Source organism: Cebus imitator, unplaced genomic scaffold (genome assembly GCF_001604975.1).
Source record: "Cebus imitator isolate Cc_AM_T3 unplaced genomic scaffold, Cebus_imitator-1.0 Scaffold92, whole genome shotgun sequence".
NCBI lineage: Eukaryota > Metazoa > Chordata > Mammalia > Primates > Cebidae > Cebus > Cebus imitator.
The window spans coordinates 5,193,467-5,219,586 of NW_016107407.1; the positions used below are offsets into that span (position 1 = coordinate 5,193,467).

Consider the following 26,120-nt stretch of genomic DNA (forward strand, 5'->3'; position numbering starts at 1 on the left):
AACTTAAAAGTCAGAGAGCCAGAAAATGATGAAGTCAGGATTCAAATACGGGCTGTCTGACCTCTAAGACCCATCTTTTCCCCTAAACCACAATTCTTCCCTTTTGTCATGTGATTAGCTAGAAAAGAAAACAAAAGTAAAATTAGAATGTGGGTTGCCTTTGTAAAATGTATACATATTAAAAGGGAATTGTGCTCTACAACAGAGTCTTTCTATTGGTAGCAATGGTATTATTATTTATTTAATGTTTATTCCTCTGATTTTGAAAATGAAACTACCAAGTCACTGTCATCAAAGAGTAAATGGTATACAGACTATGTTTCCAAGAGTCCCTTGCAGGTAGGTGTGGCCATAGGACTGAATTTAGGCCAAAAAGAGTGCCTGTGAGGTGGGGGAGGAAAGAGTGATGGGGGCCAGATCTAAGCCTGCTACATAAAACACGTCCCTTGCATGACCCTGCTTGCAATTTCCCCTATTGAAATACACTGGCAAATCTGCTATGTAACTGTATATGTATGAATATATATAGCTTTTAGAAAACAAAGGCATTCTGAATAAATTAGAGTTTACTGAATGAACTTTATTTTTACACTTGGAGCTGTCTAAACCTGACAATCCTAAAATGTAATATTTTGCCAATTATTATAATTTAACTAAGAGTAGTTTTCCATATTGGACATTTCTTCAATGAAATAAGTTACTAGGTGAAATCTTTTTGTAAATATCATTTCTACTTTCATTCTGAATTCACTATAGAAAAACAAACCACCAAAGATAATTTCATAAAATTTCCAAGTTCTTTCTAAACATATACTACCTTTATTCAAGTCTATATAAATTAAATGTCTTGCTAAAGGACCAGGCTGCAAATAATAGACTGAGCACCTAAATGCTAAATAACTAGTCAAATATGTGGCAATAGGGGCTTCAAGATGGCTGAAAAGAGGTATCTGGAACTCACCTTCTCTACAAGGAAGAACCAAAATAATCAGTAGGTAATCACACTTCACATAGATCATCTAAGAAAGGACACTGGAATTCAACAGAAAAGTGACAGGAAACACCTTAAGTAAGGAAGAAGGAAGTGAGGCAACCTGCAAAGGCTCTCTATAATGCAGGGAAAGAGTAAGTGAGAGACTCCTAGGGGTCCACATTCCCACCATGGACTCCTGCAGACCTAGCTATGGGAGAACCCCTTGACCACTGTAGGCTCTGAGACTAATACAGGGGAGGTACCTGGAGACCACATGACAATATTGCTCCGAAGACAGCTTATGCTGGGTCTGAATACCCTCTGAATTCTAAGTAGCTGCAGCATAGCACTATTTTGAGAGCCCAACCCCCACCAGACTGCATCCTGTTCTGGCACCCAAAGCCCTTGCATCTCCACATGCCTGGAGCCCCACTGACATACCCCACTTCACAACCACCACTGATGCTGGCTGCGGCTGCCAGGGCTGAAGTGTGAGCCATTGGCAGTGACCATTATCATCCCTAGCAGAGTTGCTGCACATACTTTTACATGCCCCAAGGACAGATTCCCCAACAGATTGCTGCCACCACTGGGGACAAAGTGCTAGCCACTGGCAGTGACCCCAACTTCCTCAGCAGCTGAGCTGCCACTGAATTTACTATAAGGGCCCTAAGGACAGGCTGTCCCATCCACAGCTGCTATTTGGGGCTAAAGCACATACTTTCCAGCTTCCTCTCTATAGCTGCTGCCACTGAGAGCAACCTTGCCCTCCCTAGTAGGAAGACCACAGTGTAACCACTGATGTCCTTACCTGAGCACTCTTCTGGTGGCCTGGTATCATCCTGCCCTTGCCATCATAGCCAATGCCTACACATACCACCAAGGGGCTTGAGGACAGGTCCATCTGGCCCAGCTTACCTCCTGCCCAGTTCCAGAGCATGCTTTCCAGGGACATGGGGATTACCCAGCCCAGTCCAACACTGTCACCTGAACACTCCTCCTAGAGGCCTGAGGTTGGGTCCACCCAACCTGCTACTATCATATCACCACAGCTGGCACTGTCCTGCATGCACAACATGCAGGCCTGGGGATTGACCCACCCAGCCCATTGCAATCACTGCAACACCAGTGTGAACCACTACGGAACCAGAGGGTTGTCCTGCCACTGCTACTGCTGTTGCCCAAGTGACATTCGCTGCCCAGAAGCCCGAGAACCAGCTCAACTGCCCAGCTTACCACTGGACCTGCTAAAACAAGGTGTCAGTATGCCACCCTGTGGTCTAAAGGACAGGTACCATAAGTCTGTTACTGCCACCACTAGGGCCCAAGGAATGGTCGACCTGGCATCCCTATCCCAGCTAAACTTCACCTCAGCCTCCATTAACAATTGCACCCTAAGACAATGAGGAAATCACAGACCCTACTTGCACTATTTATAACCAAAGATATCACACAAGAATTACACTACCATACACACCCAGAATCAAAGCCAAAGTGCCCTACCCAACCAACAGCATGGATATATCTTCAGAAAAAGTCCTCCCCCATGAAAGCAAATCCAAAAAAAACTAGAATAATTCACTATTATACCAGATGTGTAGGTATCAATGTAAGAACACAAGAAACATGAAAAAGGAAGGAAATGTGATACCTCCAAAGAAATACAATAAATATCCAGCAACAGATTCCAATCAAAAATAAATTTATGAAATCCTGGAAAAAGATTCAAAATAATGATCTTTAAAAAGCTAAGTGAAATACAAGGAAACACAGAAAAGCAACACAAAGAAACCAGAAAAACAAATCAGGATATGAATGAGAAATTTACCAAAGAGATAAGTATCATAAAAAAGAACTAACAAATTCTGGAGCTGAAGAATTCATTGAATGAAAGACAAAAAATATCTGAAAGCTTCAGCAATATACTAGGTAAAACAAAAGAAAGAATTTTAGAACTTGAAGATAGGTCTTTTAAAATAACCTAGTCAAAGAAAAAAGAAAAAATGAAGAAACAATGAACAAAGCCTGCAAGGCATATAATAAACTATAAAGTAACCAAATATTTGAATTTTTGATGCAAAGAGGAAAGAAAAGGGACAGAAAAGAAGGCAAAGAGGGAAGAAAAGGGATAGAAAATCTATTTAATGAAACAATAGTGAGAAACTTCCCAAGCCAAGCAAAGGATTTAGACATCCAGATAGAGAAAGCTCAGCAAACCCCAAATAGATTCAATTCAAAAAGATCTTCTCAATGCCAGCCAAGAATATTATACTCAGCAAAATTACACTTCATAAATGAAAGAGAAATAAGGTCTTTCCTAAACAAAAGTAAAAGCCGAGAGAATTCATAACCACTAGACTGGCCCTGTAAGAAATGTTTAAATCTTATCCCTGGAAGCGACACAAAAATCTCTTACCATCATGAAAACACATGAAGATATAAAACCCACCGGTACAGCAAGTACAAATAAGAAAGTCAAAGAACTCAAATGTTATAACTACAGAAAACTACCAAACCACAATCAGTAAAAAAGAAAGGAACGAATGATATATACAAAACAACCAGAAATCCATAAATAAAATGACAGGAATAGGCTCTAACATATCAATAATAATAATCTAAATGGATTAAACTTTCCACTTAAAAGCTACAGATTGGTTGAATGGATAAAAACTATGACCCAGCTATGTGCTGCCTACAGGAAATTCATCTCACCTATAAAGATACATATAGATAGAAAGTAAAGGGATAGAAAAAGATGTCCACACAAATGGAAACCACAGTGAGCAGGAGTAGCTATAATTAGATGAGACAGGTTTAAGTCAAAAACAGTAAAAGGAGACAAAGAAGGTCATTACATAATGACAAAGCAATCAATTCAGTAAGAGGATATAACAGTTCTTAACATATATGCACCTAACACTGGAGTACCTGGTTACATAAATGAAGTATTATTAGACCTGAAGGGAGATTCTAATACAATAATAGTTAGGGACTTCAACACCCCTATCAGCATTAGACAGATCATGTAGAAAGACACTTAGCAAAGAAACACTGAATTTAAACTGCATTTTAGACCAAATGGACCTGAGACATTTACAGAACATTTTATCCAACTACTAAAGGATACATATTCTTCTCATCAGCACATAGAACATACATTAGGATAGACTATATGCTGGCACACATGACAAGGCTCAACAAATTTTTAAAAATCAAAATCATATCAAGTTGCTTTTAGACCACAATGCAGTAAAACTAGATTTTAATAGTAAGAGGAACTCTGGAAACAGTACACACACATGAAAATTAAACAACATGCTTCTGAATCACCAATGGGTCAAGGAAGAAATTAAGCAGGAAATTTAAAAATTTCTCTAAATGAAAATTAAAATCAAAACAGAACATACCAACACCTATGAAATACAGCAAAAGCATTACTAAGAGTAAGTATATAGCAATAAATACCTACATCAAAAAATAGAAACATTTCAAATAAATAATCTAACAATGTGCATCAAGGAACTAGAAAGGAACAAACCCTAAATTAGTAGAAGGAAAGAAATAATAATCAGAACAAAATAAATGAAATGGAGACTAAAAAACACTACAAAGAACAAAAGAAAAGTTAAGTTTTTGAAAAGGTAACCAAACTGATAAACCACTAGCTAGAATAAGAAAAGAACAGAGAAGATGCAAATAAAAAATAAAAAAGAAGACTTACAACTAATACCACAGAAATATAAAAGAGACAATTATGAACAACTGTACATGAAAACACTGAAAAACCTAGAGGATATGGATAAGCTCTTGGACACAGACAGCCTACCAAGATTAAATTAGAAGGAAATAGAAAACCTGAACAGACCAATAATGAATAATGAGACTGAATCCATAATAAATATCTCCCAACAAAGTGAAGTCCAGGATGGGAGGGGTTCATTGCTGAATTCTACCAAACTATCAAAAAATAACTAATATTAGTTCTCCTCAAACTATTCAAAAAAATTAAAGAGGGAATTCTTCCTAATTCATTCTGTAAGTCCAGCACTGTCTTAATACCAAAACCAGAGAAAGATGAAGCAAAAAATGGAAAACTATCCAGGTCAACATCCCTGATGAATATAGACACAAAATCCTCATCAAACTATTAGCAAACTAAACCTAACAGCACATCAAAAAGATAATGCACTATGATCAAGTGGGATTTATCCCAGGGATGCAAGGATGGTTCACCTCTACATACTAAAAGCCATATATGACAAAACCACAGCTAACAAACAACATACTACATGGAACAAGCTGACAGACTTCCTAAGAAGCATAACCAGAAAAGGATTTCCACTCCTTCATACTCCTATTCAACACAGTATTGGAAGTCCTAGCCAGAGCAATTGAGCAATATAAAGAAATAAAAGGCGTCCAATTTGGAAAAAAGTCAAATAGTCTGTCTTTGCAGATTATATGATCTAATATCTAGAAAAACCTAAAGACACAACCAAAAAAACTCTTGGATATGCTAATTAAATTCAAAGTTGCAGGATACAAAAGCAACATAAAAAATCAGCAGTTTTTCCATACAGCAATAATGAACTACACGAGAAATCAAGCAGGCCATCTCATTTACAGTAGCTACAAAAAAGTAAAATACCTAGGGACAAATTTACCCAAGGAGATAAAAGACTGCCCCAAAAGAAACTACAAAACATTGATGAAAGAAGACACAAGTAAATGGAAAGACATCCCATGCTCATGAAGCAAAAGAATTAACATCATTAAAGTGATCATATTGCCAGTACAGATTCATTGCAATCCCTATCAAAATATCTATGGCATTTTTCACATAAGTAGAAAAAATCCTAAAATTTTTATGGAACCACAAAAGCCCAATATGGCCAAAGCAATCCTGAGCTAAAAGAACAAAGCTGGAGACACTGTAATACCTGACTTCAAAATATAATACAAGGCTATAGTAATCAAAACAGCATGGCATTGGTATAAAGGACATATAGATCAGTGGAAGAGAATAGAGAACTCAGAATTAAATCCACATTATTAACAGCCATTTGATTTTCAACAAAGGCACCAAAAACATACACTGGGAAAAGGAAACACTCTTCAATAAATGGTGCTGGGAAAACTGAGTATTAATATGTGACGAATGAAACTGGACCCCTATCTCTCACCACATACAAAAATCAACTCAAGATAAGTTAAAGATTTAAGACACAACACTATAAAAGTACTAGAAGAATACAGAAAACACTTCAAGGCATTGGTGTAGGCAAAGATTTTATTGCCAAGACCTCCAAAGCACACGCAACAAAAACAAAAATAGACAAATGGGACTATATTAAGCTAAAAAGCTTTTGTATAGAAAAGGAAACAACAGAGTGAATATCTGCAAACTACTCATCTGACAAAGGACTAATATGCAGAATGCACAAACTACTCAACAGATTTAAAAAAAAACCCCAAATAATCCTAATGAAAATTGGGCAAAGGACACGAATAAACATTTCCCAAAATAAGACATCCAAATGGCCAACAGATATATGAAGAAATGGTCACCATCACTAATCATTAGAGAAATGCAAATCAAAAGCACAATGATGTATCATTTCATCCCAGTTAGAATTGCTATAAAAAGTAATGAATGATGTGAAGATGTGGAAAAAAGGGAACTCTAAAAACGTTGTTAGGAATGAAAATTAGGACAGCCACTGTGAAAAACAGTATGAAGATTTCTCAAAAAAAAAAAAAAACAAAACTTAAAATAGAACAATTATATGATCTAGCAATTTCACTACTAGGTATCTATCCAAAGGAAGTCGGTATATCAAAGAGATGCCTGGATCCCCATGCTATTATTACAGTACTATTCACAATGGCGAAGATATGGAATCAACCTCAGTGTCCATCAATGGATAAATAGATGAAAAAAATGTGGCATATACACATAATTGAATACTATTTGGTTATAAAAAGGAATATGTAAACAAATGCTGATATGACAGAATACTTAAAAATATTTTATTAGCATTTAATTAAATTACATTAAATATCTGCAAGTAATAAGTTTCAACTACTTATTCTATAATCCAACTGTTTACTAATTTAGAACAGGCGGTTCCTCGATTTTTAGATTTTACTATGTGGACCTAACGAACTTTAAAAGGTTTAACCTTTATTAGAGATATATATATGTAATGGATCATTTCTTTAGGTTTCATTGTTTCCTTTCAGTGAGGCTATTTGAAAGCCTTTTGTCACATAAAAATTTTTACATAGATACATATATATATTAAAATTTTCTATTTCCCTTTCATTTATTTGATAACCTAGTTTCTTCTGGTGAAAGAAGTTTTTTCCTCCAAAACTGTAACACAGCCTATTTCTTCTCAGGAGAGTCTGAACACATTTTTATTGTATTTTCCACACTCTGTACACTGACCGTTCATAACAGAGTGGACTAAGGCAGATTCAGAAAAACCACTGTCTCCAAATTAGTATGTTCTGGTTTAAAGCAGACAACCATATTTTTATTTGCTAAAAGAATAGTGGAAAAGAATCAAAGGGCAGTAAGAGTTACGCTAGTTCTCACTCTACTGCCTACTGCCATGTAAGTAAATGGAAATTGATGTCCAGACACTGTTCTAAGCATTTCACAGGCAGTGGCATTACTACAATACATGAATAGCTAATGATTTATTACTGTTTTGTCATCATAGTGTTCCATTAATAAAACAGATTACTCTCTATAGGCACCTGTAACAAAGTTTTTGGTCCTCAAAAATGTTCCCTATAGTAGAGCAGGTTCCCATAGTAGAATGGAAGAAGTAATAATCCTTTAAAGAGGGAAAGAAACACGACTGTTAAGCTCCATTTACCATTTTCATCATGACCACTGGCTTCTGGTGTGCCCTGCCTCTGGTCCTCTTCAGGTGCCTCAGGAAAAATGACAGCGGTGTCTTGTTGTTGTAGAAACTCTTCAACATTAGGATCATGGTTTTGCTCATTTTCTCCATCTGACTCGCATTCATCATCTTTTACTAAAAGAAATGCATACTTTTAAGAAAGCAATCTCACTACTAAGTTGTTACAAAGGTTTTCTAAATAAGGGATTGTCTTGAGAGAACATGATTGTTCTTGAATCTGTAGAAAATATTTCTTGAAATTTAAAAATGAATTCCACTATTTCATTGTAATCTATTAAGATACCTCTTTGCTTTGTAAGTTTAAACTGTTATGTCTGAAATTCTCACAATATCCCTTTCAATGTTAAAGTCATACATACTTCTATTGCATTTTACTAATAAAACATAGAGAAGGCAATATAGTTGACTGAATTCTTTCTCAATTAATGATAAAGCAAAGAAAAAAATAAAACTTTAGTTGTAAAAGGTCACCTTCTTAGCAACCTGTTGTATCATAATATTTAAAGTTGGACAATAGACACCCCCTTATCTGTGGCTTCCTTTTTCATGGTTTCAGTTACCAGTAGTCAACTGCAGCCTGGAATTAGGTGAACAGAGTGCAATAAGTAATTTGAGAGCAAAGAAGATCACATTCACCTAACTTTATTACAGCATATTGTTATAACTGTACTTTATTATTAGTTTTTGTTGCAAACTCTGTGTCAAATTTATAAATTAAACTTTATCATAGGTATCTATGTATAGGAAAAAGTATAGTATATATAAGTAATTCAGACACTTAACGGGAGATCTTGGAATTTATCCCCCACGGATAATGAGGGGCCCGCTGTACTTGAAATCTGAATCATTCTCATATAAACCACCCCGAAGTTCAGTTCAGTTATATGACTGCTTAGAAGACAGTTTCTATTAATTACCTATAGGTACAAAGATTTATAATAAGCGGCAAAGGGTATTAAATCTATGAATATTATTTCTTAGCTCCTTTAGTACTCATATAAAACAACGCCATTCTTTCTCTATTTCTGCCTCAGTAAATGTTTAACTGTAGGATTAAGGTGGAGGCAACTTTTCTTGAATTATTTTCTTATACTTTGAGAAGGCAGCCCAGAGTGCTGCCGAGTTTTTAAAGCAGTATTGCTGCCCTATGGCTTTCCTCCATTTCTTCCACTGGCTCCAGAGAAGAGTGTCTACTCCATGCTCGTAACTGCAGTGCCTTAGTATGACTCCCAAATGCCTCAGGGATGACTTCTTTATAGACTTTGACTGAACTGTCAGGCCTAAATTAGTAAAACAGCACTTCCCAACAGGCTGAAGTTTGGCCAAATTAAAATGGTGATGTACAGGCATCTGTTTGTTTGATGGTTATTAAAACAATCTTGCTAAATCTCCTGCACTGTAGTGGTAACTATTTTCATCAGGGTGACTGCTGTTAAAAACCTGAGAACCAATGGCAGTAACAAATGGTGATCCATAAATTCTTTTTCCTCCTTTTTAATACAGCCAATAGCTATCAATTATTTAGCATTTGCTATGTACCAAGAACTGCAATATCTAGTTCATGTCATTACTTATCCCTTTTTCACAGTAGCCCTTGTTCTCACTTTCTTTAAAAAATAAAATAAAAAAGAGAGAGAGAGAAAAGGCATATTCTTCATGTCAGGTCATTCCATCCATGACAGGATTATGGTATACTGCTTGGAGTATAAAGTCCTCCAGGGTGCCAAAGGAGTAAAGTTCGAAATACTGACTAAGGAAAATCTTTCTTTTTTTTAGACAGAGTCTTGCTCTGTGGCCGGGTGCCAGGCTGAAGTGCAGTGGCGTCATCTCGGCTCACTGCAACCTCCGCCTCCCGGGGTCAGGCAATTCTTCTGCCTCAGCCTCCCAACTAGCTGGGACTAAAGAAGTGTGCCACTACGCCCAGCTAATTTTTGTATTTTTTAGTAGAGATGGGGTTTCACCATTTTGGCCAGGATAGTCTAGATCTCCTGACCTCGTGACCCACCCTCCTCAACCTCCCAAAGTGCTAGGATTACAGGGGTGAGCTACCGCACCCGGCCAGGAAAATCTTTTTTACTAACAAATCAAGGCAATATAGAATCACTATAGGTTTTCTGGGCTTTCCTGTTTACATGAATTTCCATTAGGGATAAAGCACAACTGAAATGGGAGTATGTTGGTTCTGGTTGGGAAGCTGACATTAACTATATAATATGGCCAGAGGGAGTGAGGGTAATTTTCCTTAAATGATCCCCCCTGTTATTTAAAAATTAAGGAGACTGATAAGAGCACAGCAAATAATATTCTCAAACATCATTCCTAGGATCTGTCATTAGGTAGAACAATAAGCATTTCTGAAAAGCTAAAGCAGAACAAATCAGTGGCATTCTTTTCAAAGCAATTTCAAATTTTCAATTTAAACTAGATAGAAGTCATAAATGAAATTCATATTTTCTGTGATTTCTTACAGATTCCATGTAGAGTTGCTAAGATAGCTAAAATTATTTTTATCAAATTATAAAATATTTCAATTAAGCAATCTCCATCTTACGTTTATATTTTCTACATCCTAATAAAAATTGTATGTGTGCTAGCTGTTGGAATAATGAGTTTTTAAATAGTATACACTTTTCAGAACTGCATGATCTACATTTTATACATGAATTTTGCTACTTCAATAAATTCTAGCTTTCCTAATATGTTGATTAGGTCTAAATGTACACATTTGGAGATAAAAATTTTTATAACATACCTATTCAATTAGATCTATATAATATTAATCTTGACTTTACTAATTAGTATTATTATAAGATGTATTTACTTATACTTTATGTTTTCTTCATTACTAATTTATTTTTTTTTTTGAGACTGAGTTTTGCTTGTTACCCAGGCTGGAGTTCAATGGCATGATCTCAGCTCAATGCAACCTCTGCCTTCCAGGTTCAAGCGATTCTCCTGCCTCAGCCACCCCAGTAGCTGGGATTTCAAGCTTGCACCACCACGCCTGACTAATTTTTGTATTTTTAATATATCCCTCATATATTTCTTTATTGATGAGATTTTATAAAATTCCTCAAAATGTGTATTGACACACTGAGTTCAAAAAATGAAGACATGCTTTTTTTTCCTGACAGAAAGTAAGTCTGACTTGGCTGACTGGTGTGATGGTGATAACTGGCTTTGCTAGGTAGGTTACTGGAAATTTTCCAGAAATTGGGTGAACTAATAAGGTATTGATCAAAATACAGTTCATGTAATAAAAGTGTTTTTCATGGAAATATACTTGTAAAAGATACTGAAATTAATAGTATTTGTTTCCTCAACCATTTCTGAATATATTAAACAAAGTCACTGTGAGAAAAAAAAAATTTAAAGCCCAAAACAGGTATCATTAGTCCTTTGATAAATAACTATTGGTAAAGTCTTTCTGGTATATGTCCCAGAAAATGAGAGAATAGATTATTCTAATGACTGGGAAATGAATCTTTTTGCAAATTAGATGGCCTTAAATTTTTGTTTTAGACAAAATTGAAGAAATACTTAAAAGTATAAGCTGGAAGGACATTATATTTTCACTGACAAATAACTGTAACTTTTGGCATTATATTTGAAGATGCATAAAAACTGAGCAACTCAGTTGTAACATAAAATTTTATTTCATCTTTTTGAGAATACAGTTATCTCAATGCTAAAAAATAGAAACAGAATGATGAACACTTTTTCTTCTAGAGATAATATTAAGCCATTACAATTACTATTTACGAAGTAATTTAAAAAAGCATTAGCTCCTTTAATCTTATTTCCACTAAGTTTTCTTTAATAATTATTAAAATTTAAAATATACTTATGTTGTGATCAACTATGAACTAATAATTCAATAATAAATCCATAAATTTTCTAAAAAATTAAGATCTTTGTGGTCCTTGGAAATTACAAGAAATTTTAATTTATACACATATTTTTCTTGTAAAGATATATGACAGTTGACAAAAATACCTTCAAACAGGAAATATATGTTTGCAAAAAATTCTATATTGTATATAGACTGGAAATATGAGCTCAAAAAGTAAACATTATGACATAACATTTCTTACTCTTAAAGAGCATTTTCACATTTTTTAAAAAAGAATAGGTATTAATATACTGTGGATTTCATCTGTAAGAGAGATGTTAAAATGTCAATGTTTTCCTATGCCAGAAATTGTAACTACTGACATTTAAAGTGAAAAATTTTATTATATCCATTAAGAAATTTGTGAGGCAGTATATAATTAGTTTATATCCTATAAAATTTATATGGCAACAGTAGCTCTTACGGTTGTTGTAAGGATTAAATGAGTTAATATAGTAATGTACTTATTAGTAGGGTATCTGGTATGTAGTAAGTACCATGTAATTGTTAGCTATTTATACCTTTAAGACGTTCTACAAGATAAACATTATAATTGTACAATTAAAATTTTTCTCAATAAAAAATTAGAGGAAATGTATTACTATTAGAGAAGACAAGTTGGTATTAGGTGTCAGGTATAAATCTGAGATCTTTCCATTAAATTACATGCTATCTCTATGAACCCACATTTACCAAGCCCAATTTCAAACTGAGACCAGAATTTCTGCAGTTTCTTAAAATTTAAAGTGTTGGGAAATGCATATCTCAAAAAGGTCAAACACAAGCAAACGTCCTGTCTTCAGATGATAAACTTTAAGTTTATTAGATATTAGAGATAAGCAAGTCACAGAGCATAAAATGTAAATGGGTTTTCTTTGAATATGACAAAACTCAAAATTGACTATCAAAGTATAGAATTATATGACTATAAATACAAATTTCAGAGAGCAAATATTTAAATAAACACTGAATATTTTAAAATTTCATTATTTATCAATTATCTAACTATCTGTCTGTCTGTTTTTTCCATCCTGAATAAAGTGTCCTCAGGCTTCCTCTTACCTTTACCCTCCATTTTTGAAACTGTCTAAAATTATAAATTACATAAACAAAAAAGATGCTCAGAAGGAACAAAGGATATTTTAAATGAGTTTTTTACTCTGACTACTAAGTTCAGACTATAGCTCCTTAACTTCATGAGCTGCAAAAGGAAGTCTGCTATAAAAAATATCTGACAACATTCTGAACTAATGATGGCGGCCTCTGTACAATGTTTTCGCTCACTTTGTCAGCATATTATTCCCCAGAAGTCAAGGAAGTAACAAAAGCAAAGGCATAACATAATTTTACAGTTTAACTGCTCAAGTCTCAAAAGTTAAATTTCTATCCTTCTTTTCTTAAAGCTACACTCACTGGAGCTTTAATAGAAGTTTACTTACTCCTAACTCCCCATGTTCCAGGGAAATAATGCAGCAGGGATCATCATCTTGTATATGGGGGAGATTTTACATTTCAGCAGCAACTCTGGTTACACACAAATTTGAGAAGGTTACTCTGCTTTCCAGATGCAATTATTTTGAAGGAAATTTACATACTATTCAGTAGTTCAAACTGAAATAATTCATTTATTTTTATAGTGAAGAGCAGCCTGTCAGATAAAATACCATCCTTTGAGTATCTTTTTGGATAGCATTTTACCTAGAAGGGCAGTCTTCTGTAACTCTGGTAATATAAGTCATCAAAGTTTAATATTAGGTAAAAGTAATTAGTGTACTCTTATGTTTATTAATACTACCGTATTACTACTCACAAATGTCCAGCTTAAATATTTTACATATTCTATAGCTTAGCACGGCAAATATTTGATAACAAGCATATCTGAATACATTATTCAGGCAAGTTACACAGAACTAAGTTAGGGGCAAAATATAAAATCGTAGGCTATAGGCACCACAAATTATCACGTACTCCATTATTATTTAATTAATCTGGAATTCACTTTTAATAATAGCAAAAAGATTTACTCTGTTTTACAGAAATGACTGACAAGCATAGGAGTGCTAATGTTTATGTTACAGATAAAAATCTAATCTGGACACTTGTTGGCGATGAACCATACTCATCTTACCTAATGAAAGATAATCTGTAAGCCTTTATGAAATATTCCTAAAATGCACTTCATAGTAAAAAACAATCTATAAATGATAACCCATAGAAGAGAAGGAAAAAGAAAATGTAATGAAAACTGTATGACAGAAATATTTAATTTATGATTGAATATACAAAGTACTATTACATTACTTTTAAGTATAACATTTAGAGGAAATGTTTTAATAATTTGGAATTCATTTTTGAAGGTGACATTCTAACAGTTTTGGTCATCTTAGGGAACACAATAAAAACTGGCTGGTATTACTATACATAAGATCTGATTTAATTTTTCCACTTACTCTTTTGCTTCTTAAATCTGATCTGAATCCATTACAGAGGAATAGCCTTAAGTCTCAGGGAGTATGTACTTTTTAGTCACCTAGAAGCAAATTTCCTTGTTTACTACAACTTCATTTTACCCTTTTTCAATCACAGAAATTTTAAGAAAAAATTTTGATTCTGTTTGCTGTGACATGTTTATTAAACTCATCAATATTCATGATTCTCATCTGATTTATAGATAATCCATATTTGCTTTTTCTATTTTCTTCTGCTTTCTGTCCTGTGGGCAATTCAAAGCAGATCCTGGTAAACTAATAATGAAACTGAAAAGTTAGACCTGCATTTCTATAACTGCATATCAAAAACTTGATACAAGTTCAAATTATTCAAACACTTATTTTTTTGGATTATTTGTAGGTTATACCTGTCGTTCTTATAGAATGGAAAATCTGCCACATAATATGAATCTGTAAGTTATGCCGTATTTAAGGAATATTTACTTCTTTTTATGTAGTGTACCATACGCCAAAGTACTGAAACATTTAAGGAAAGTAAGACAGAAGGAAATGGACTAAATTCAGGACTCACAAAAGCAAAATCAGTGACACAAAAGATCTCCTTTAAAGACTACGGTATGAAAGAAAATAGCAGGAGAGTACCTGTACATCCTGCTTCATCTGCCTGAGCTTCAGGCCCCAGGATTTCTTGCCCTTCCTTTCCTGCTGAAATAAAAGAAGAAGAAATCAAAATAGATCTATAGTGTTCCTAACACAAATGAAAGACAAATGTTTAAAGTTTTGGATATCCCAATTACTTTGATCTGATCATTACACATTGTATGCATATATCAAAATATCACAGGTATCACACCAAATATATACAGCTATTATGTATCAATAATTTTTTTTTTAAATCCAGGTGTCACAAACATTTTAACTTCCCAAAATCTGAAAAGGAAACTTTCATTACAGATTATATTTAATTTGGATTTTTTTCCTTTTATAAATATGGCAATGTGTCCTTGAAAGGTAAAGCTGTTTAAAGAAATCAAGTGGACAGTTTAATCAAACTCACAAAAATAGCTTTGAGAAGTAAAAGCAGTAAAGATTAGATATTCTGGAATTATACATATTTTAGGATTATAAGCAAACTGGAATTTTAGTAGTATATTGGGAAAAGAGCTCTACCTATAGATGGTAGAATTATATATTTTTATTTCTTCTCTAAAGCACAAATTTCCAGGTTCTAGGCTCTGTGCTAAGAGCTTTGTAACTTACTTCTTTTAACCTTTGTAGCAACCTACTTTATAAGTTAAAAAACTTGCCCATAGACATGCAGCTATTAGGTGGCAGAAATGAAATATAAATGCAGGTCTGACTGGTTCCAAAGCCCACTTTCCATTACGCTCTTGCTTGTTTAACTAGGGTACCAAAAAACTAGAAAGAAGACTGAGCTGAATGTTACTGTGCCCAAAGTAAACACTTAAGGCGTAATGCTTTTTCTTTCACTTTATTCATTACTCTAATTACTGATAAGTAGTAATCAACAACATAGTGGTACTAACAAATATTTTTAGATATCTGTCATCTTCCCCTGCTACCTCTACATTTATAGTGGGGTATCTGTAGCATTTCATACAGCATAGGTTCAAAATAAATATTTTGTATTATAAGTAAAGGTATGCTTTTCTGGCAAGCAAAAAGTATGTTTTATACATTCAAATGCATTTTATTATAATACTTTATTAAGAACATGTGCATATATGAAAGGCATGAATAAGTTAAAAATGGTTCTTTTCTAACAGATAGCAGAGAGTATATGTCATAATCATGATCAGAATACTTATACAGTCACACTGAAAGAGTGTAGTTATCTGTACCCTAATCAAATTGCACTGAATATGTCAGTCAAAAAATCTTGGTTTAGATTTATCCTAGGTTTGATTGTTAAATTAAGAAAGAGAGCACTAATCAAGTAAAATCTTTGCATCGCATAACAGCATGTATTTCTTTTAAGTGCCTTGGATTACTGGGTGAATTTATTCAGCAGTTTCTTTACTCATTAACTTTCATACTAGTATTTAAAGATGATCATATATGAAAAACAGTTAAACTGTGCACAAACCTCTTTAGATCAATGTAAAAAACACTGTTTTAGGTAGATAATGATGAGATTAACTTCTGCTGAAAGTCTCATTTTCTACTTTTCACCAGTAAAATGACAATTTAAAAATTCCTGGTAAAGTGTTTACAACGCTGTCAGATAAACACCAGTGTTTGCTAAGTGTTTGCAAACCTCAAGCACCCCTTTTTTTCCCACTCCGATGTCTTCTTAAAATAATAAACAGTATGCCAACTGGGTAATTATATGATGGTAATACAGTTACTGATTATAGTATACCTATGTTCCATATTCTTCTAAAATGAAAATCATAACAGCCAGAGTTACTACCTGGTAAGATGGAATATGACATTGATATTAAAGGTTAAAATGACATTTTTGGACATTGCTAATTTGTCTACTTATAAGTATTATAGGTAATTTTAAAAGTACAATTTGATTAAATAATTTATTTGTTTCTTCATTTCTTCATCCCTCGTTGACATAAAATCTAGTCTCCTGAGATGAGTATTTAATATACTTCAGAATCTACTCCCAGATCTATTTTCCACAATTTAAAAATGAGAAGTCTAATTTTTTTCATTATTGGGGCTGGAGTTTTGGTTGAACAACTAAGACCATGGTGCCTAAAAAAACAGAAAACATCCTAATGTTGGCCTTTAACACTGCAAAAAATCCTGCCTGGGGATAGGCTCTTTCTCCATCACCTATGGACTAGCATGAGTGTGTCTGCAAACATGCTGTGTTAAATTCAAAAGCTTGTATTTTTTGAAATTCACACCCATGTGTTTTTACCCATTTCAAGTCTGTTCATGGGAATATTTTATAGCAACCTCTAAGAAGGCACAGTAAGTGCCTAACTCAATCAGATTTTCCTTTCCTGGTTTGTCTACTCCTCTTTGACACATATCCACACATGCCAAGCAGATTTATACCTGTATAGGTATTCCTTGACTTATGATGAGGTTACATCCTGATAAACCCATTATAAATGGAAAATATCATATCAAAATGCATTTAATACATCTGTCCTACGGAACAACATAGTTCAGCCTACTCTACCTTAAAGGTGTTTAAGACAATTAACAGTATCTACAGCTGGGCAAAATCATCTAACATGAAGCCTATTTTAAAATAAGGTATTAAAATCTCATATAACTGATTAAACACCATACTGAAAATGAGAAAAAAAATGGTTATATGGGTCCTTGGAGTGTTGTTTCTACTGAATACATATTTCTTTCACACCATTGTAAAGTTGAAAAGTCGTATGTTAAACCTTATGTCATAAGTTGGGGACTTTCTCTATACCTTTTCTCAAGTTGTTTCCTCTGCCTAGAGAGCCATTACCAGTCTGAGTAACTTCCACAGATTTTTTTAAAGGCCAGTTCACGTCTCCCTCATTCTGTAGGCTGTCGCTGAGCCAGCTTTCTGCTATTCTCATTCTACAGCTCCTGCTAAGGAAAAACTCCAAAAAGTGAATGCCAAAAGATTCTTGAATTCAAACCTAAAAGTGTTCAAATTTTAGAAGTGAAATGTTTCACTGTATACTTTTCTAGGTGGCTTGATATTCCCACTCCTGTATCTTCAAATTTATAATATATATGTAAATATTTGTGGTATAATTGTCTAGCAAAGTCACAACAAATATAACTCCTCCATGAATAGTCACAACCTCCATGAATACCCATTAACTTAAAGATTAAAAAATATATACCTGAGGTCAGAGCCAGTTAAGAAGGAAAAAGCAAAAAAAAAAAAAAAAAACCACTTATGTCTGCTACTGCATGTAGCTAATAAAACCTGGGGAGAATGCAGAGAACAGCTATTTAAAAACTCTAAAGGGTAGGTCACAGCAGGTGACTGGAGAAGATGACATGACAAGAATTCAGAGTAGCCAGAGTAGCAAAGAGTGATCCTCCTTACTTTTTTCTTTCTTCTTTTTTTAAAAGGTAGCCCCTGTCCCGGATTCAAGGGAGCTTAAAACCTGAAAGTGGGCCCTGAGGCATGGCAGTGAAGGCTCTAGGAGAACTCTTCTAGTTTAGGCTCAAGAAGCAGGAAAAGGCTTAATGAAGAGAAAAAGCTGCCCTTTTCTCCTTTATTCTCTTGTACCATAGCCTTCAAGATAGTAGCAGATGACTGCAAGAGTTTAAAACTTTGAGGGAGGGAAAACTTCCTCTCCAATAGGAGGAGCTGTGACCCTAAGAGTATAATATAAAGTCCACTGAGCTCTTTCTCTCCCCGTCTTCTTTCAGCTCTTCTACAGGCATAGATGCAGGAAGTATGTGGCAAAGTAAGGTAAATGAAGTACCAGAGTTTTGGCTAGAGGACCGAAAAGCAGAGTCCCCAGGAACTGAAAGTACTGAGATCATGAAAGAGAGGGGCTCAGGAAAGTGACAAACTTCTCATGTGTGAAACTGATCACAGACTGTGAGAAACTAAGTACTAAGTATGGACAGAAAATTACCCATGTTCTAGATTGGACACTGGGTGATACATGAAAGACAGATCTGAACAGCATGTCAAAGGCTTTGAAAACTGAACCAATTATGGAATCACAACCTATACATTGGCTGAAGATCGCATCCTGAATACAACTGGATAAACTGCCTGCTAAGCAAAAATTATCAAAATTCTCTATAGGATTTAAATAAAGTATTAGTTTTATTTAACTTATTAGTCTCATAATACTTGAAATAATCTCAAATTACTTAGCTTGTGAAGAATTATGAAAAGTCTCAAGTCACATAGGCAAATATGATAAAAAATGCCAACCGTGAGAAGACAAAGATGTTGAAATTATTAAACTATGACATTAAAACAACTATTATAAAAGTGCTCCAAGAAGTAATGGTAAACACTGTTGAAAAGAATGGAAAGACAATGTCTCAGCAAATGGAAGATATATAAATAAAAACTAAAATAAAATGTTAGAATTATAGTAACCAAAAATTTAAAAATCACTGGATAGGCTTAATAGTAAAATGGAGATAAGAGAGCAAAGACTGGTGAACTTGACAGTACATCAATGGAAACTATCCACTCTGAATAAGACAGAATAAATATGTTTTTTAAACAATGAAGAGTCTCAGGATATGTGGGACAATAGTAAAATATCTAACTTTCATGTCATTGGTGTCTCAGAAGAAAAGTTATAGAGCAGAAAAAAAAACTGAAGAAATAATGTTTAAAATTTTACCAAATTTAGTGAAAGACATAAACCAACATATTTAAGAACTGAACCTCAAACAGTAACCTCCTAGCCCCCCAAATCTAGGCTCAAACTCATCAATCGAACACTGAAAGCTAGTTTAAAAAATGCTAAAAGAGCCACAGAAATAATACATAATTACAGGGATCAATGATTTAAAAGACTACAGAGTTATCAGAAATCATGGATTCCACAAGAAAGTGGAACATGTTTCAAAAAAAAATGTCAGCTGAAATTTCTAAATCCAATGAGAATATCCTTAAGAAATGAAGGTAAAATAAACACTTTCTCAGAAAACAGTATAGTTAATTGTCAGCAGAGCTATTCTAAAAGAATTACTAAAAAAGACTATCATAAAGATGGTGAAATTAGAAACACTTTATGTCAGGAATAAAATAAGATAAATGATGTAGTACATATGGCAACTATAAAATAAAGGAGGGAGAATAACAAGACCTATATGAAAAATGTATAGATTCCACTTGGCATGGTAAAATATTAATTCTAAAGAGACCGAAAATTTAGTATATATATTCTAATCCATAGAGCAACCACTAAAAGAAATCTATACACAGATATACAGTCAAAACTAAAATAAATAAATTGAAATGGAATACTAAAATATATTTAAATGATCCAAAACAAGGGAGAAAAAGTGGACCAGAAGAATGAGAGACAAACAGAAAACAAATAATAATAAACCCAAATCCAAACATCAAACATTATATTAAATATAAACGGTCCAAACAAACCAATTAATGGCAGAGATTATCAGAATAGACCAAAAATAATAAAAACAATCTCCATTAATATGCTGTCTACAAAAATTACTTCAAATACAACATAGTTAAAAAGTAAAAGGATAAAAAATTTTATGAAAAATTCATTAACCAAATGAAAGCTGGTATGATTACATTAATATCAGACAAAGCAGACTTCAGAGTTAAGAAAATTATCAGAAATCAAGAGAAACATTGCACAAAAATAATGAGTCAATTTACCAAGAAAATAGAGCAATGTTAAATGTGTGTGCATTTAATAACAGAACTTTAAAATAAGTGAAGCAAAAATGAACAAAACAAAAAGTAGAGACAAATTCACAACATACTCGTAGACTTCAATATTCCTCTTGTATTAACTGACAGAATAAGCAGATAAAAAATTAGCAAGGATATAAAAGAACTTGGGAACATTAACAACTGGATCCAAATAACATCTATAGAATGCTCAACCCAGTGATGGAATTCACATTCTTCTCAAATGTATATAAAGCATTCATATAGACACACCATTTCTAAGGTCATAAAACAAAACACATTTTAAAGAACTGAAATTCTATAAAGTATGTTCTTTGATCACAATGACCAGATGTCAATAGGAAAAAGATAAGAAAATCTCCAAACACTTGGAAATTAATAAAACCATTAAGAGAGGATCTATGGATCAAAACGGAAAATAAAAAACACATCAAAATTTGTGGAATGTCCTTAAAACAGCGTATAGAGGGAAATTTACAGCATTAAATGCTTGTGCTATACAAGCAGGTCTCAGATCAAAATTCTAAATTGTGTATTAAAAAAACAGTAAACGAGGAGCAAAATACAAAGCAAGAAGAAAGAAGTAATAAAAATCAGAAATCAATAAAATTAAAATAATAAAAAAAAAACATGAGACAAAAAGCTGGCTCTTTGAAAAGATCAATGCAACAGGTAAGACTTTAGTAGGATTGATAAGCAAAAAAAGAAGAAAGCCACAAATTGCTACTATTAGGAATGAAAAGAGAATGCCACTGTAGAACCAGCAGATATTAGAAGGGTATAAAGGAATGCTCTGAACAACTGTTCAAACCTAAACCTAAAAAACTAAAATAAATCAATTCCTTTTACGCATCCAAGATGAATATAAAACCTGAATATTCCTGTAAATATTTAAAACTTGAATTTTAAAAATCTTCCAACAAAACAAAACTCCAGGCCTAACTGGTTTCACTTGCAAATTTTACCAGATATTTAAGGAAGAAATAACACCAAACTTAAATATTTTATTTCAAGGTCAGGATTACTCTAATACTACAACTGTATGACAATAGTACCAAAAAAATAAAAAAAAAATTATGTACCAACATCCCTTATGAACATTGGCACAAAAATCTTCAATAAAATATTAGCAATATAAAAAAGAAAATGATCAAATGGGGCTTTTCAGGGAATAAAGCCTGATTCAGTAGTTGAAATTGATTAGTGTATTCCTCCATATTAACAGGTTAAACAAGTAAAACCACATGATCATTTCAATTGATGCAGAAAAAGCATTTGAAAAATAATTATTTATTCATGATTAAAAACTCACAGTGAACCAGGAATAGAAGGGAACTTACTGAATTTGATAAAGGGTATCCATAAGAAACCTTCAGTTAACATTATACTTAAAGGAGAAAGGCTATGCTTTCTTCCCCAAGATTAAGAAAAAGTCAAGAATGTCCATTATCACCACTTTTGATATCTTGCAATAAGTCAATAAAAGAATTAAAGGCATACACATTATAAAGGAAGAAATAAAAATATCTTTATTTGCAAAAAACAAGACTGTCTACATGGGCAATGAACTGGAAACCAAATTAAAAGAAAAAAACTTCAAGCTGTTCACATTCTTACCTCCAAAAAAGAAATCCGTAGGTGTAAATTTAACAAACTGTGTACATGATCTGTATTCTGAAACTATCAAACACTGATGTAAGAAGAAAAAGAAAAGCTAAATAAATGTAGGTACACACCATCTTCATTAATTGGAAGACTCCTCAACATTTTAAGAAAGATGTCAATTCTCCCCAAATTGATCTGCATATTTAACACAAATCAAATAAAAATGTCAGCATGAATATTTTTAATATAAAATTTTCTAAAATTTATATGAAAAGGCAAAGGAACTATAATATCCAAAATGATTTTGAAAATAAAATAAAATTAGAGAAATAACATCCCCCAATTTTAAGACTTACTATACAGCTACAGTTATCAGGATTACATGGTATTGACAAAAGGATGGACATATAGATCAACAGAACAGAACAAAGTCCAGAAACTGACCCATAATTAATTTCTGACAAAAATGCAAAGTATATTCAATAGAGAAAAAATAGTATTTTCAACAAGCAGTATTGGAACAATTGGACATCCATAATGAAGAAATGAAACTTCACCTCAATCTCACATCTTACAAAAAAATGAGGTCGGGAGTTTTTCCAAGATGGCCAAATAGAGGCAGCTCTGGAACACAGTTCCCAGCAAGAGACACACAGAAGCTGAGTGGTCTCCACAGTTCCAAACGAGGTACCAGGTTCATTTTTTGGGTCTGGTTGAACAGTGGGTATAAACCAAAGAGGGCAAGTTGAGGCAGGGCGGGGCACTGCCCCACCCAGGAGGTGCATGCAACCGACTGGAGGATCGGAGGCTCTCCCACTCCAGGACTTCAGTTCGGATACGCTGTTTTACCCAAACCCTCCACAACCTACAGAAAAGGAGATCTTTGCCAGGCTGAAAATCCCCCTGAACAGGGCTGAGCAGCAACTCTGGCAGTGCTGAGGTTGTTGGCACAGATGTAGGTGGAAGCAGTGGCTGACACCAAAAGCCCAGAGGATGGAGCTACACGCCCCCCAGAAAGAAAGGGAACCAAAAGCAGGGAATCAGGCAATACGGCTGGGAGGATCCCTCCCCGACAAAGTCCAGCATGCTGAAGCACTCTGACTTTAAAGTACTGCAGCTAGCACATCAGTTAGAGTGCAACCAGGAACGATGGAGCTCAGTGGGGGAAAGGGCAGCCACCATTGCAGAGGTGGGCCTAATCTTCCTAAGTAAACAAAAGATGCAGGAAATCTATGCAGCAGCTCCACTGAATCCATGGCAGCCCAGCAGTGCCTCTGCAGGCAGACAAAAGAAAGGCCGCTTCCTCAAGCAGCTAGCTGAAATCGAAGCTAGATAAATCCAAGAAAATGGGAAGAAGCCAGTGCAAAAAGGATGAAACCATCAAAGACCAGAATGCCTCACCCCCACCAAGGGAACACAATTTCTCACCAGCAAGGAAATAAAACTTCTCACCAGCAAGGAAACAAAACAGGATGGAAAACAAATTTGAAGAACTGACAAAAGCTGGCTTCAGAAGGTGAGTAATAAACTTCTCTGAGCTAAAGGAGCATGTTCTAACCCAATGCAAAGAAACTAAAAACCTTGAAAAAAGGTTAGATGAAATGCTACCCAGAATAACAAACTTAGGGAAGAACATAAACGACTTGATAGAACTGAAAAACAGCACAAGAACTTCATGAAGCATACACAAGATTCGATAGCCAAATTGATAAAGCAGAAGAAAGGATATTGGAGATTGAAGATCAACTCGATGCAATAAAACGAGAAGGCAAGAAAAGAGAAAAAAGTGAAAAGAAATGAACAGAGCCTCCAAGAAATATGGGATTATGTGAAAAGACCTAATCTACGCTTGACTGGTGTACTGGAAGATGACGGGGAGAATGAATCCAAGCTGGAAAACACTCTTCAGGATATTATCCAGGAGAACTCCCCCAACCTAGCAAGGCAGGCCAACATTCAAATACAGGAAATACAGAGAACACCACAAAGATACTCCTGAAGAAGAGCAACCCCAAGGCACATAATCGTCAGATTCACCAGGGTTGAAACAAAGAAAAAAATGCTAAGGGCAGCCAGAGAGAAAGGTCGGGTCACCCACAAAGGGAAGCCCATCAGACTCACAGTGGATCGCTCAGTAGAAATCCTACAGGCCAGAAGAGAGTGGAGGCCAATATTCAACATCCAGAATTTCATATCCAGCCAAACTAAGCTTCACAAGGGAAGGAGAAATAAAAATCTTGACGGACAGACAAGCAATTGCTGAGAGATTTTATTGCCACCAGACCTGCCTTACAAGAGCTCCTGATGGAAGCATTAAACATGGAAAGGAACAATCAATACCAGCCACTGCAAAAAAGAACCAAATGGTAAAGACCAACAACACAATGAAGAAACTGCACCAACCAAAGGGCAAAACATCCAGTCAGTAACAAAATGGCAGCATCAAATTCACACATAACAATATTAACATTAAATGTAAATGGACTAAATGCCCCAGTCAAAAGACACAAACTGGCAAACTGAATGAAAAGTCAAGAATCATTGGTGTGCAGTATTCAGGAGACCCATCTCATGTGCAAAGACACACATGGACTCAAAATAAAGGGATGGAAGAAGATTTACCAAGCAAATAGCAAAAAAAAAAAAAAGCAGGTGTTGCAATCCTAGTCTCTGATAAAATGGACGTTAAACCAACAAACATCAAAAGTGACAAAGAAGGGCATTACATCATGGCAAAATGATCAACACAACAAAAAGAGCTAACTATTCTAAATATATATGCACCCAAAACAGGAGCACCCAGATATATAAAGCAAGTTCTTAATAACCTAAAAAAAGACTTAGACTCCTACACAATAATAGTGGGAGACTTTAACACTCCATTGTCAATATTAGACAGATCTACAAGACAGAAAATCAACAAGGATATCCAGGACTTGAATGCAAATCTGAATAAAGTGAACCTAATAGACATCTACAGAAATCTCCATCCCAAATCCACAGAATATACATTCTTCTCAGCACCACATTGCACTTACTCTAAAATCGACCACATAATTGGAAGTAAATCACTCCTCAGCAAATGCAAAAGAACAGAAATCATAACGAACAGTCTTTCAGACCACAGTGCAATCAAATTAGAAGTCAGGGTTAAGAAACTAACTCAAAACTGCACAACTTCATGGAAATTGAACAACTGGCTCCTGAATGTCGACTGGATTAACAATGAAATGAAGGCACAAATAAAGATGTTCTTCAAAACCAATGAGAACAAAGACATAATGTGCCAGAATTTTGGGACACATTTAAAGCAGTGTCTAGAGGGAAATTTATAGCAATAAATGCCCACGTGAGAAACAAGGAAAATCTAAAATCGACACCCTATCATCAAAATCGAAAGAGCTAGAGGAGCAAGACCAAAAAAAATCAAAAGCTAGCAGAAGACAAGAAATAACTAAGATCAGAGCAGAACTGAAGGAGATAGAGACACAAAAATCTCTTAAAAAAATCAATAAATCCAGGAGCTGTTTTTTTGAAAAGATCAACAAAACACACCACTAGCCAGACGAATAAAAAAGAAAAGGAGAATTAAATAGATGCAATAAAAAAACCCATAAAGCGGATACCACCACCGATTCCACAGAAATACAAACTACCATCAGAGATTACTACAAACAACTCTATGCATACAAACAAATAAATCTGGAAGAAATGGATAAATTCCTAGACACTTGCACTCTCCCAAGACTAAACCAGGAAGAAGTTGAAACCCTGAATAGACCAATAACCAAAGCTGAAGTTGAGGCAGCAATTAATAGCCTACCAACCAACAATAGTCCAAGTCCAGACAGGTTTACAGCTGAATTCTACCAAACATAGAAACAGAGGAGCTGGTACCATTCCTTCTGAA

At 34.5% G+C, this 26,120-nt stretch overlaps 1 protein-coding gene across 17 annotated transcripts in view; it reads right to left on the minus strand.

Moving 5' to 3' along the window:
• Positions 1-26,120, minus strand: part of ZEB1 (zinc finger E-box binding homeobox 1) — a 199,542-nt gene that overhangs the window by 19,018 nt on the left and 154,404 nt on the right. For 9 of the 17 annotated variants that reach the window (XM_037740932.1, XM_017535405.2, XM_037740930.1 and 6 more), the window contains 2 exons: positions 14,896-14,958; positions 7,864-8,025 (listed from right to left, as the gene is read on the minus strand). Coding sequence is in view for 8 of the 17 variants with exons in the window: in XM_017535405.2 (XP_017390894.1) it covers positions 7,864-8,025; positions 14,896-14,958 (225 nt within the window). In the remaining 9 variants the exon portion in view is untranslated. The remainder of the gene's footprint in view (positions 1-7,863; positions 8,026-14,895; positions 14,959-26,120) is intronic. The other 8 variants (XM_037740934.1, XM_017535407.2, XM_017535409.2 and 5 more) reach the window with 1 other exon arrangement.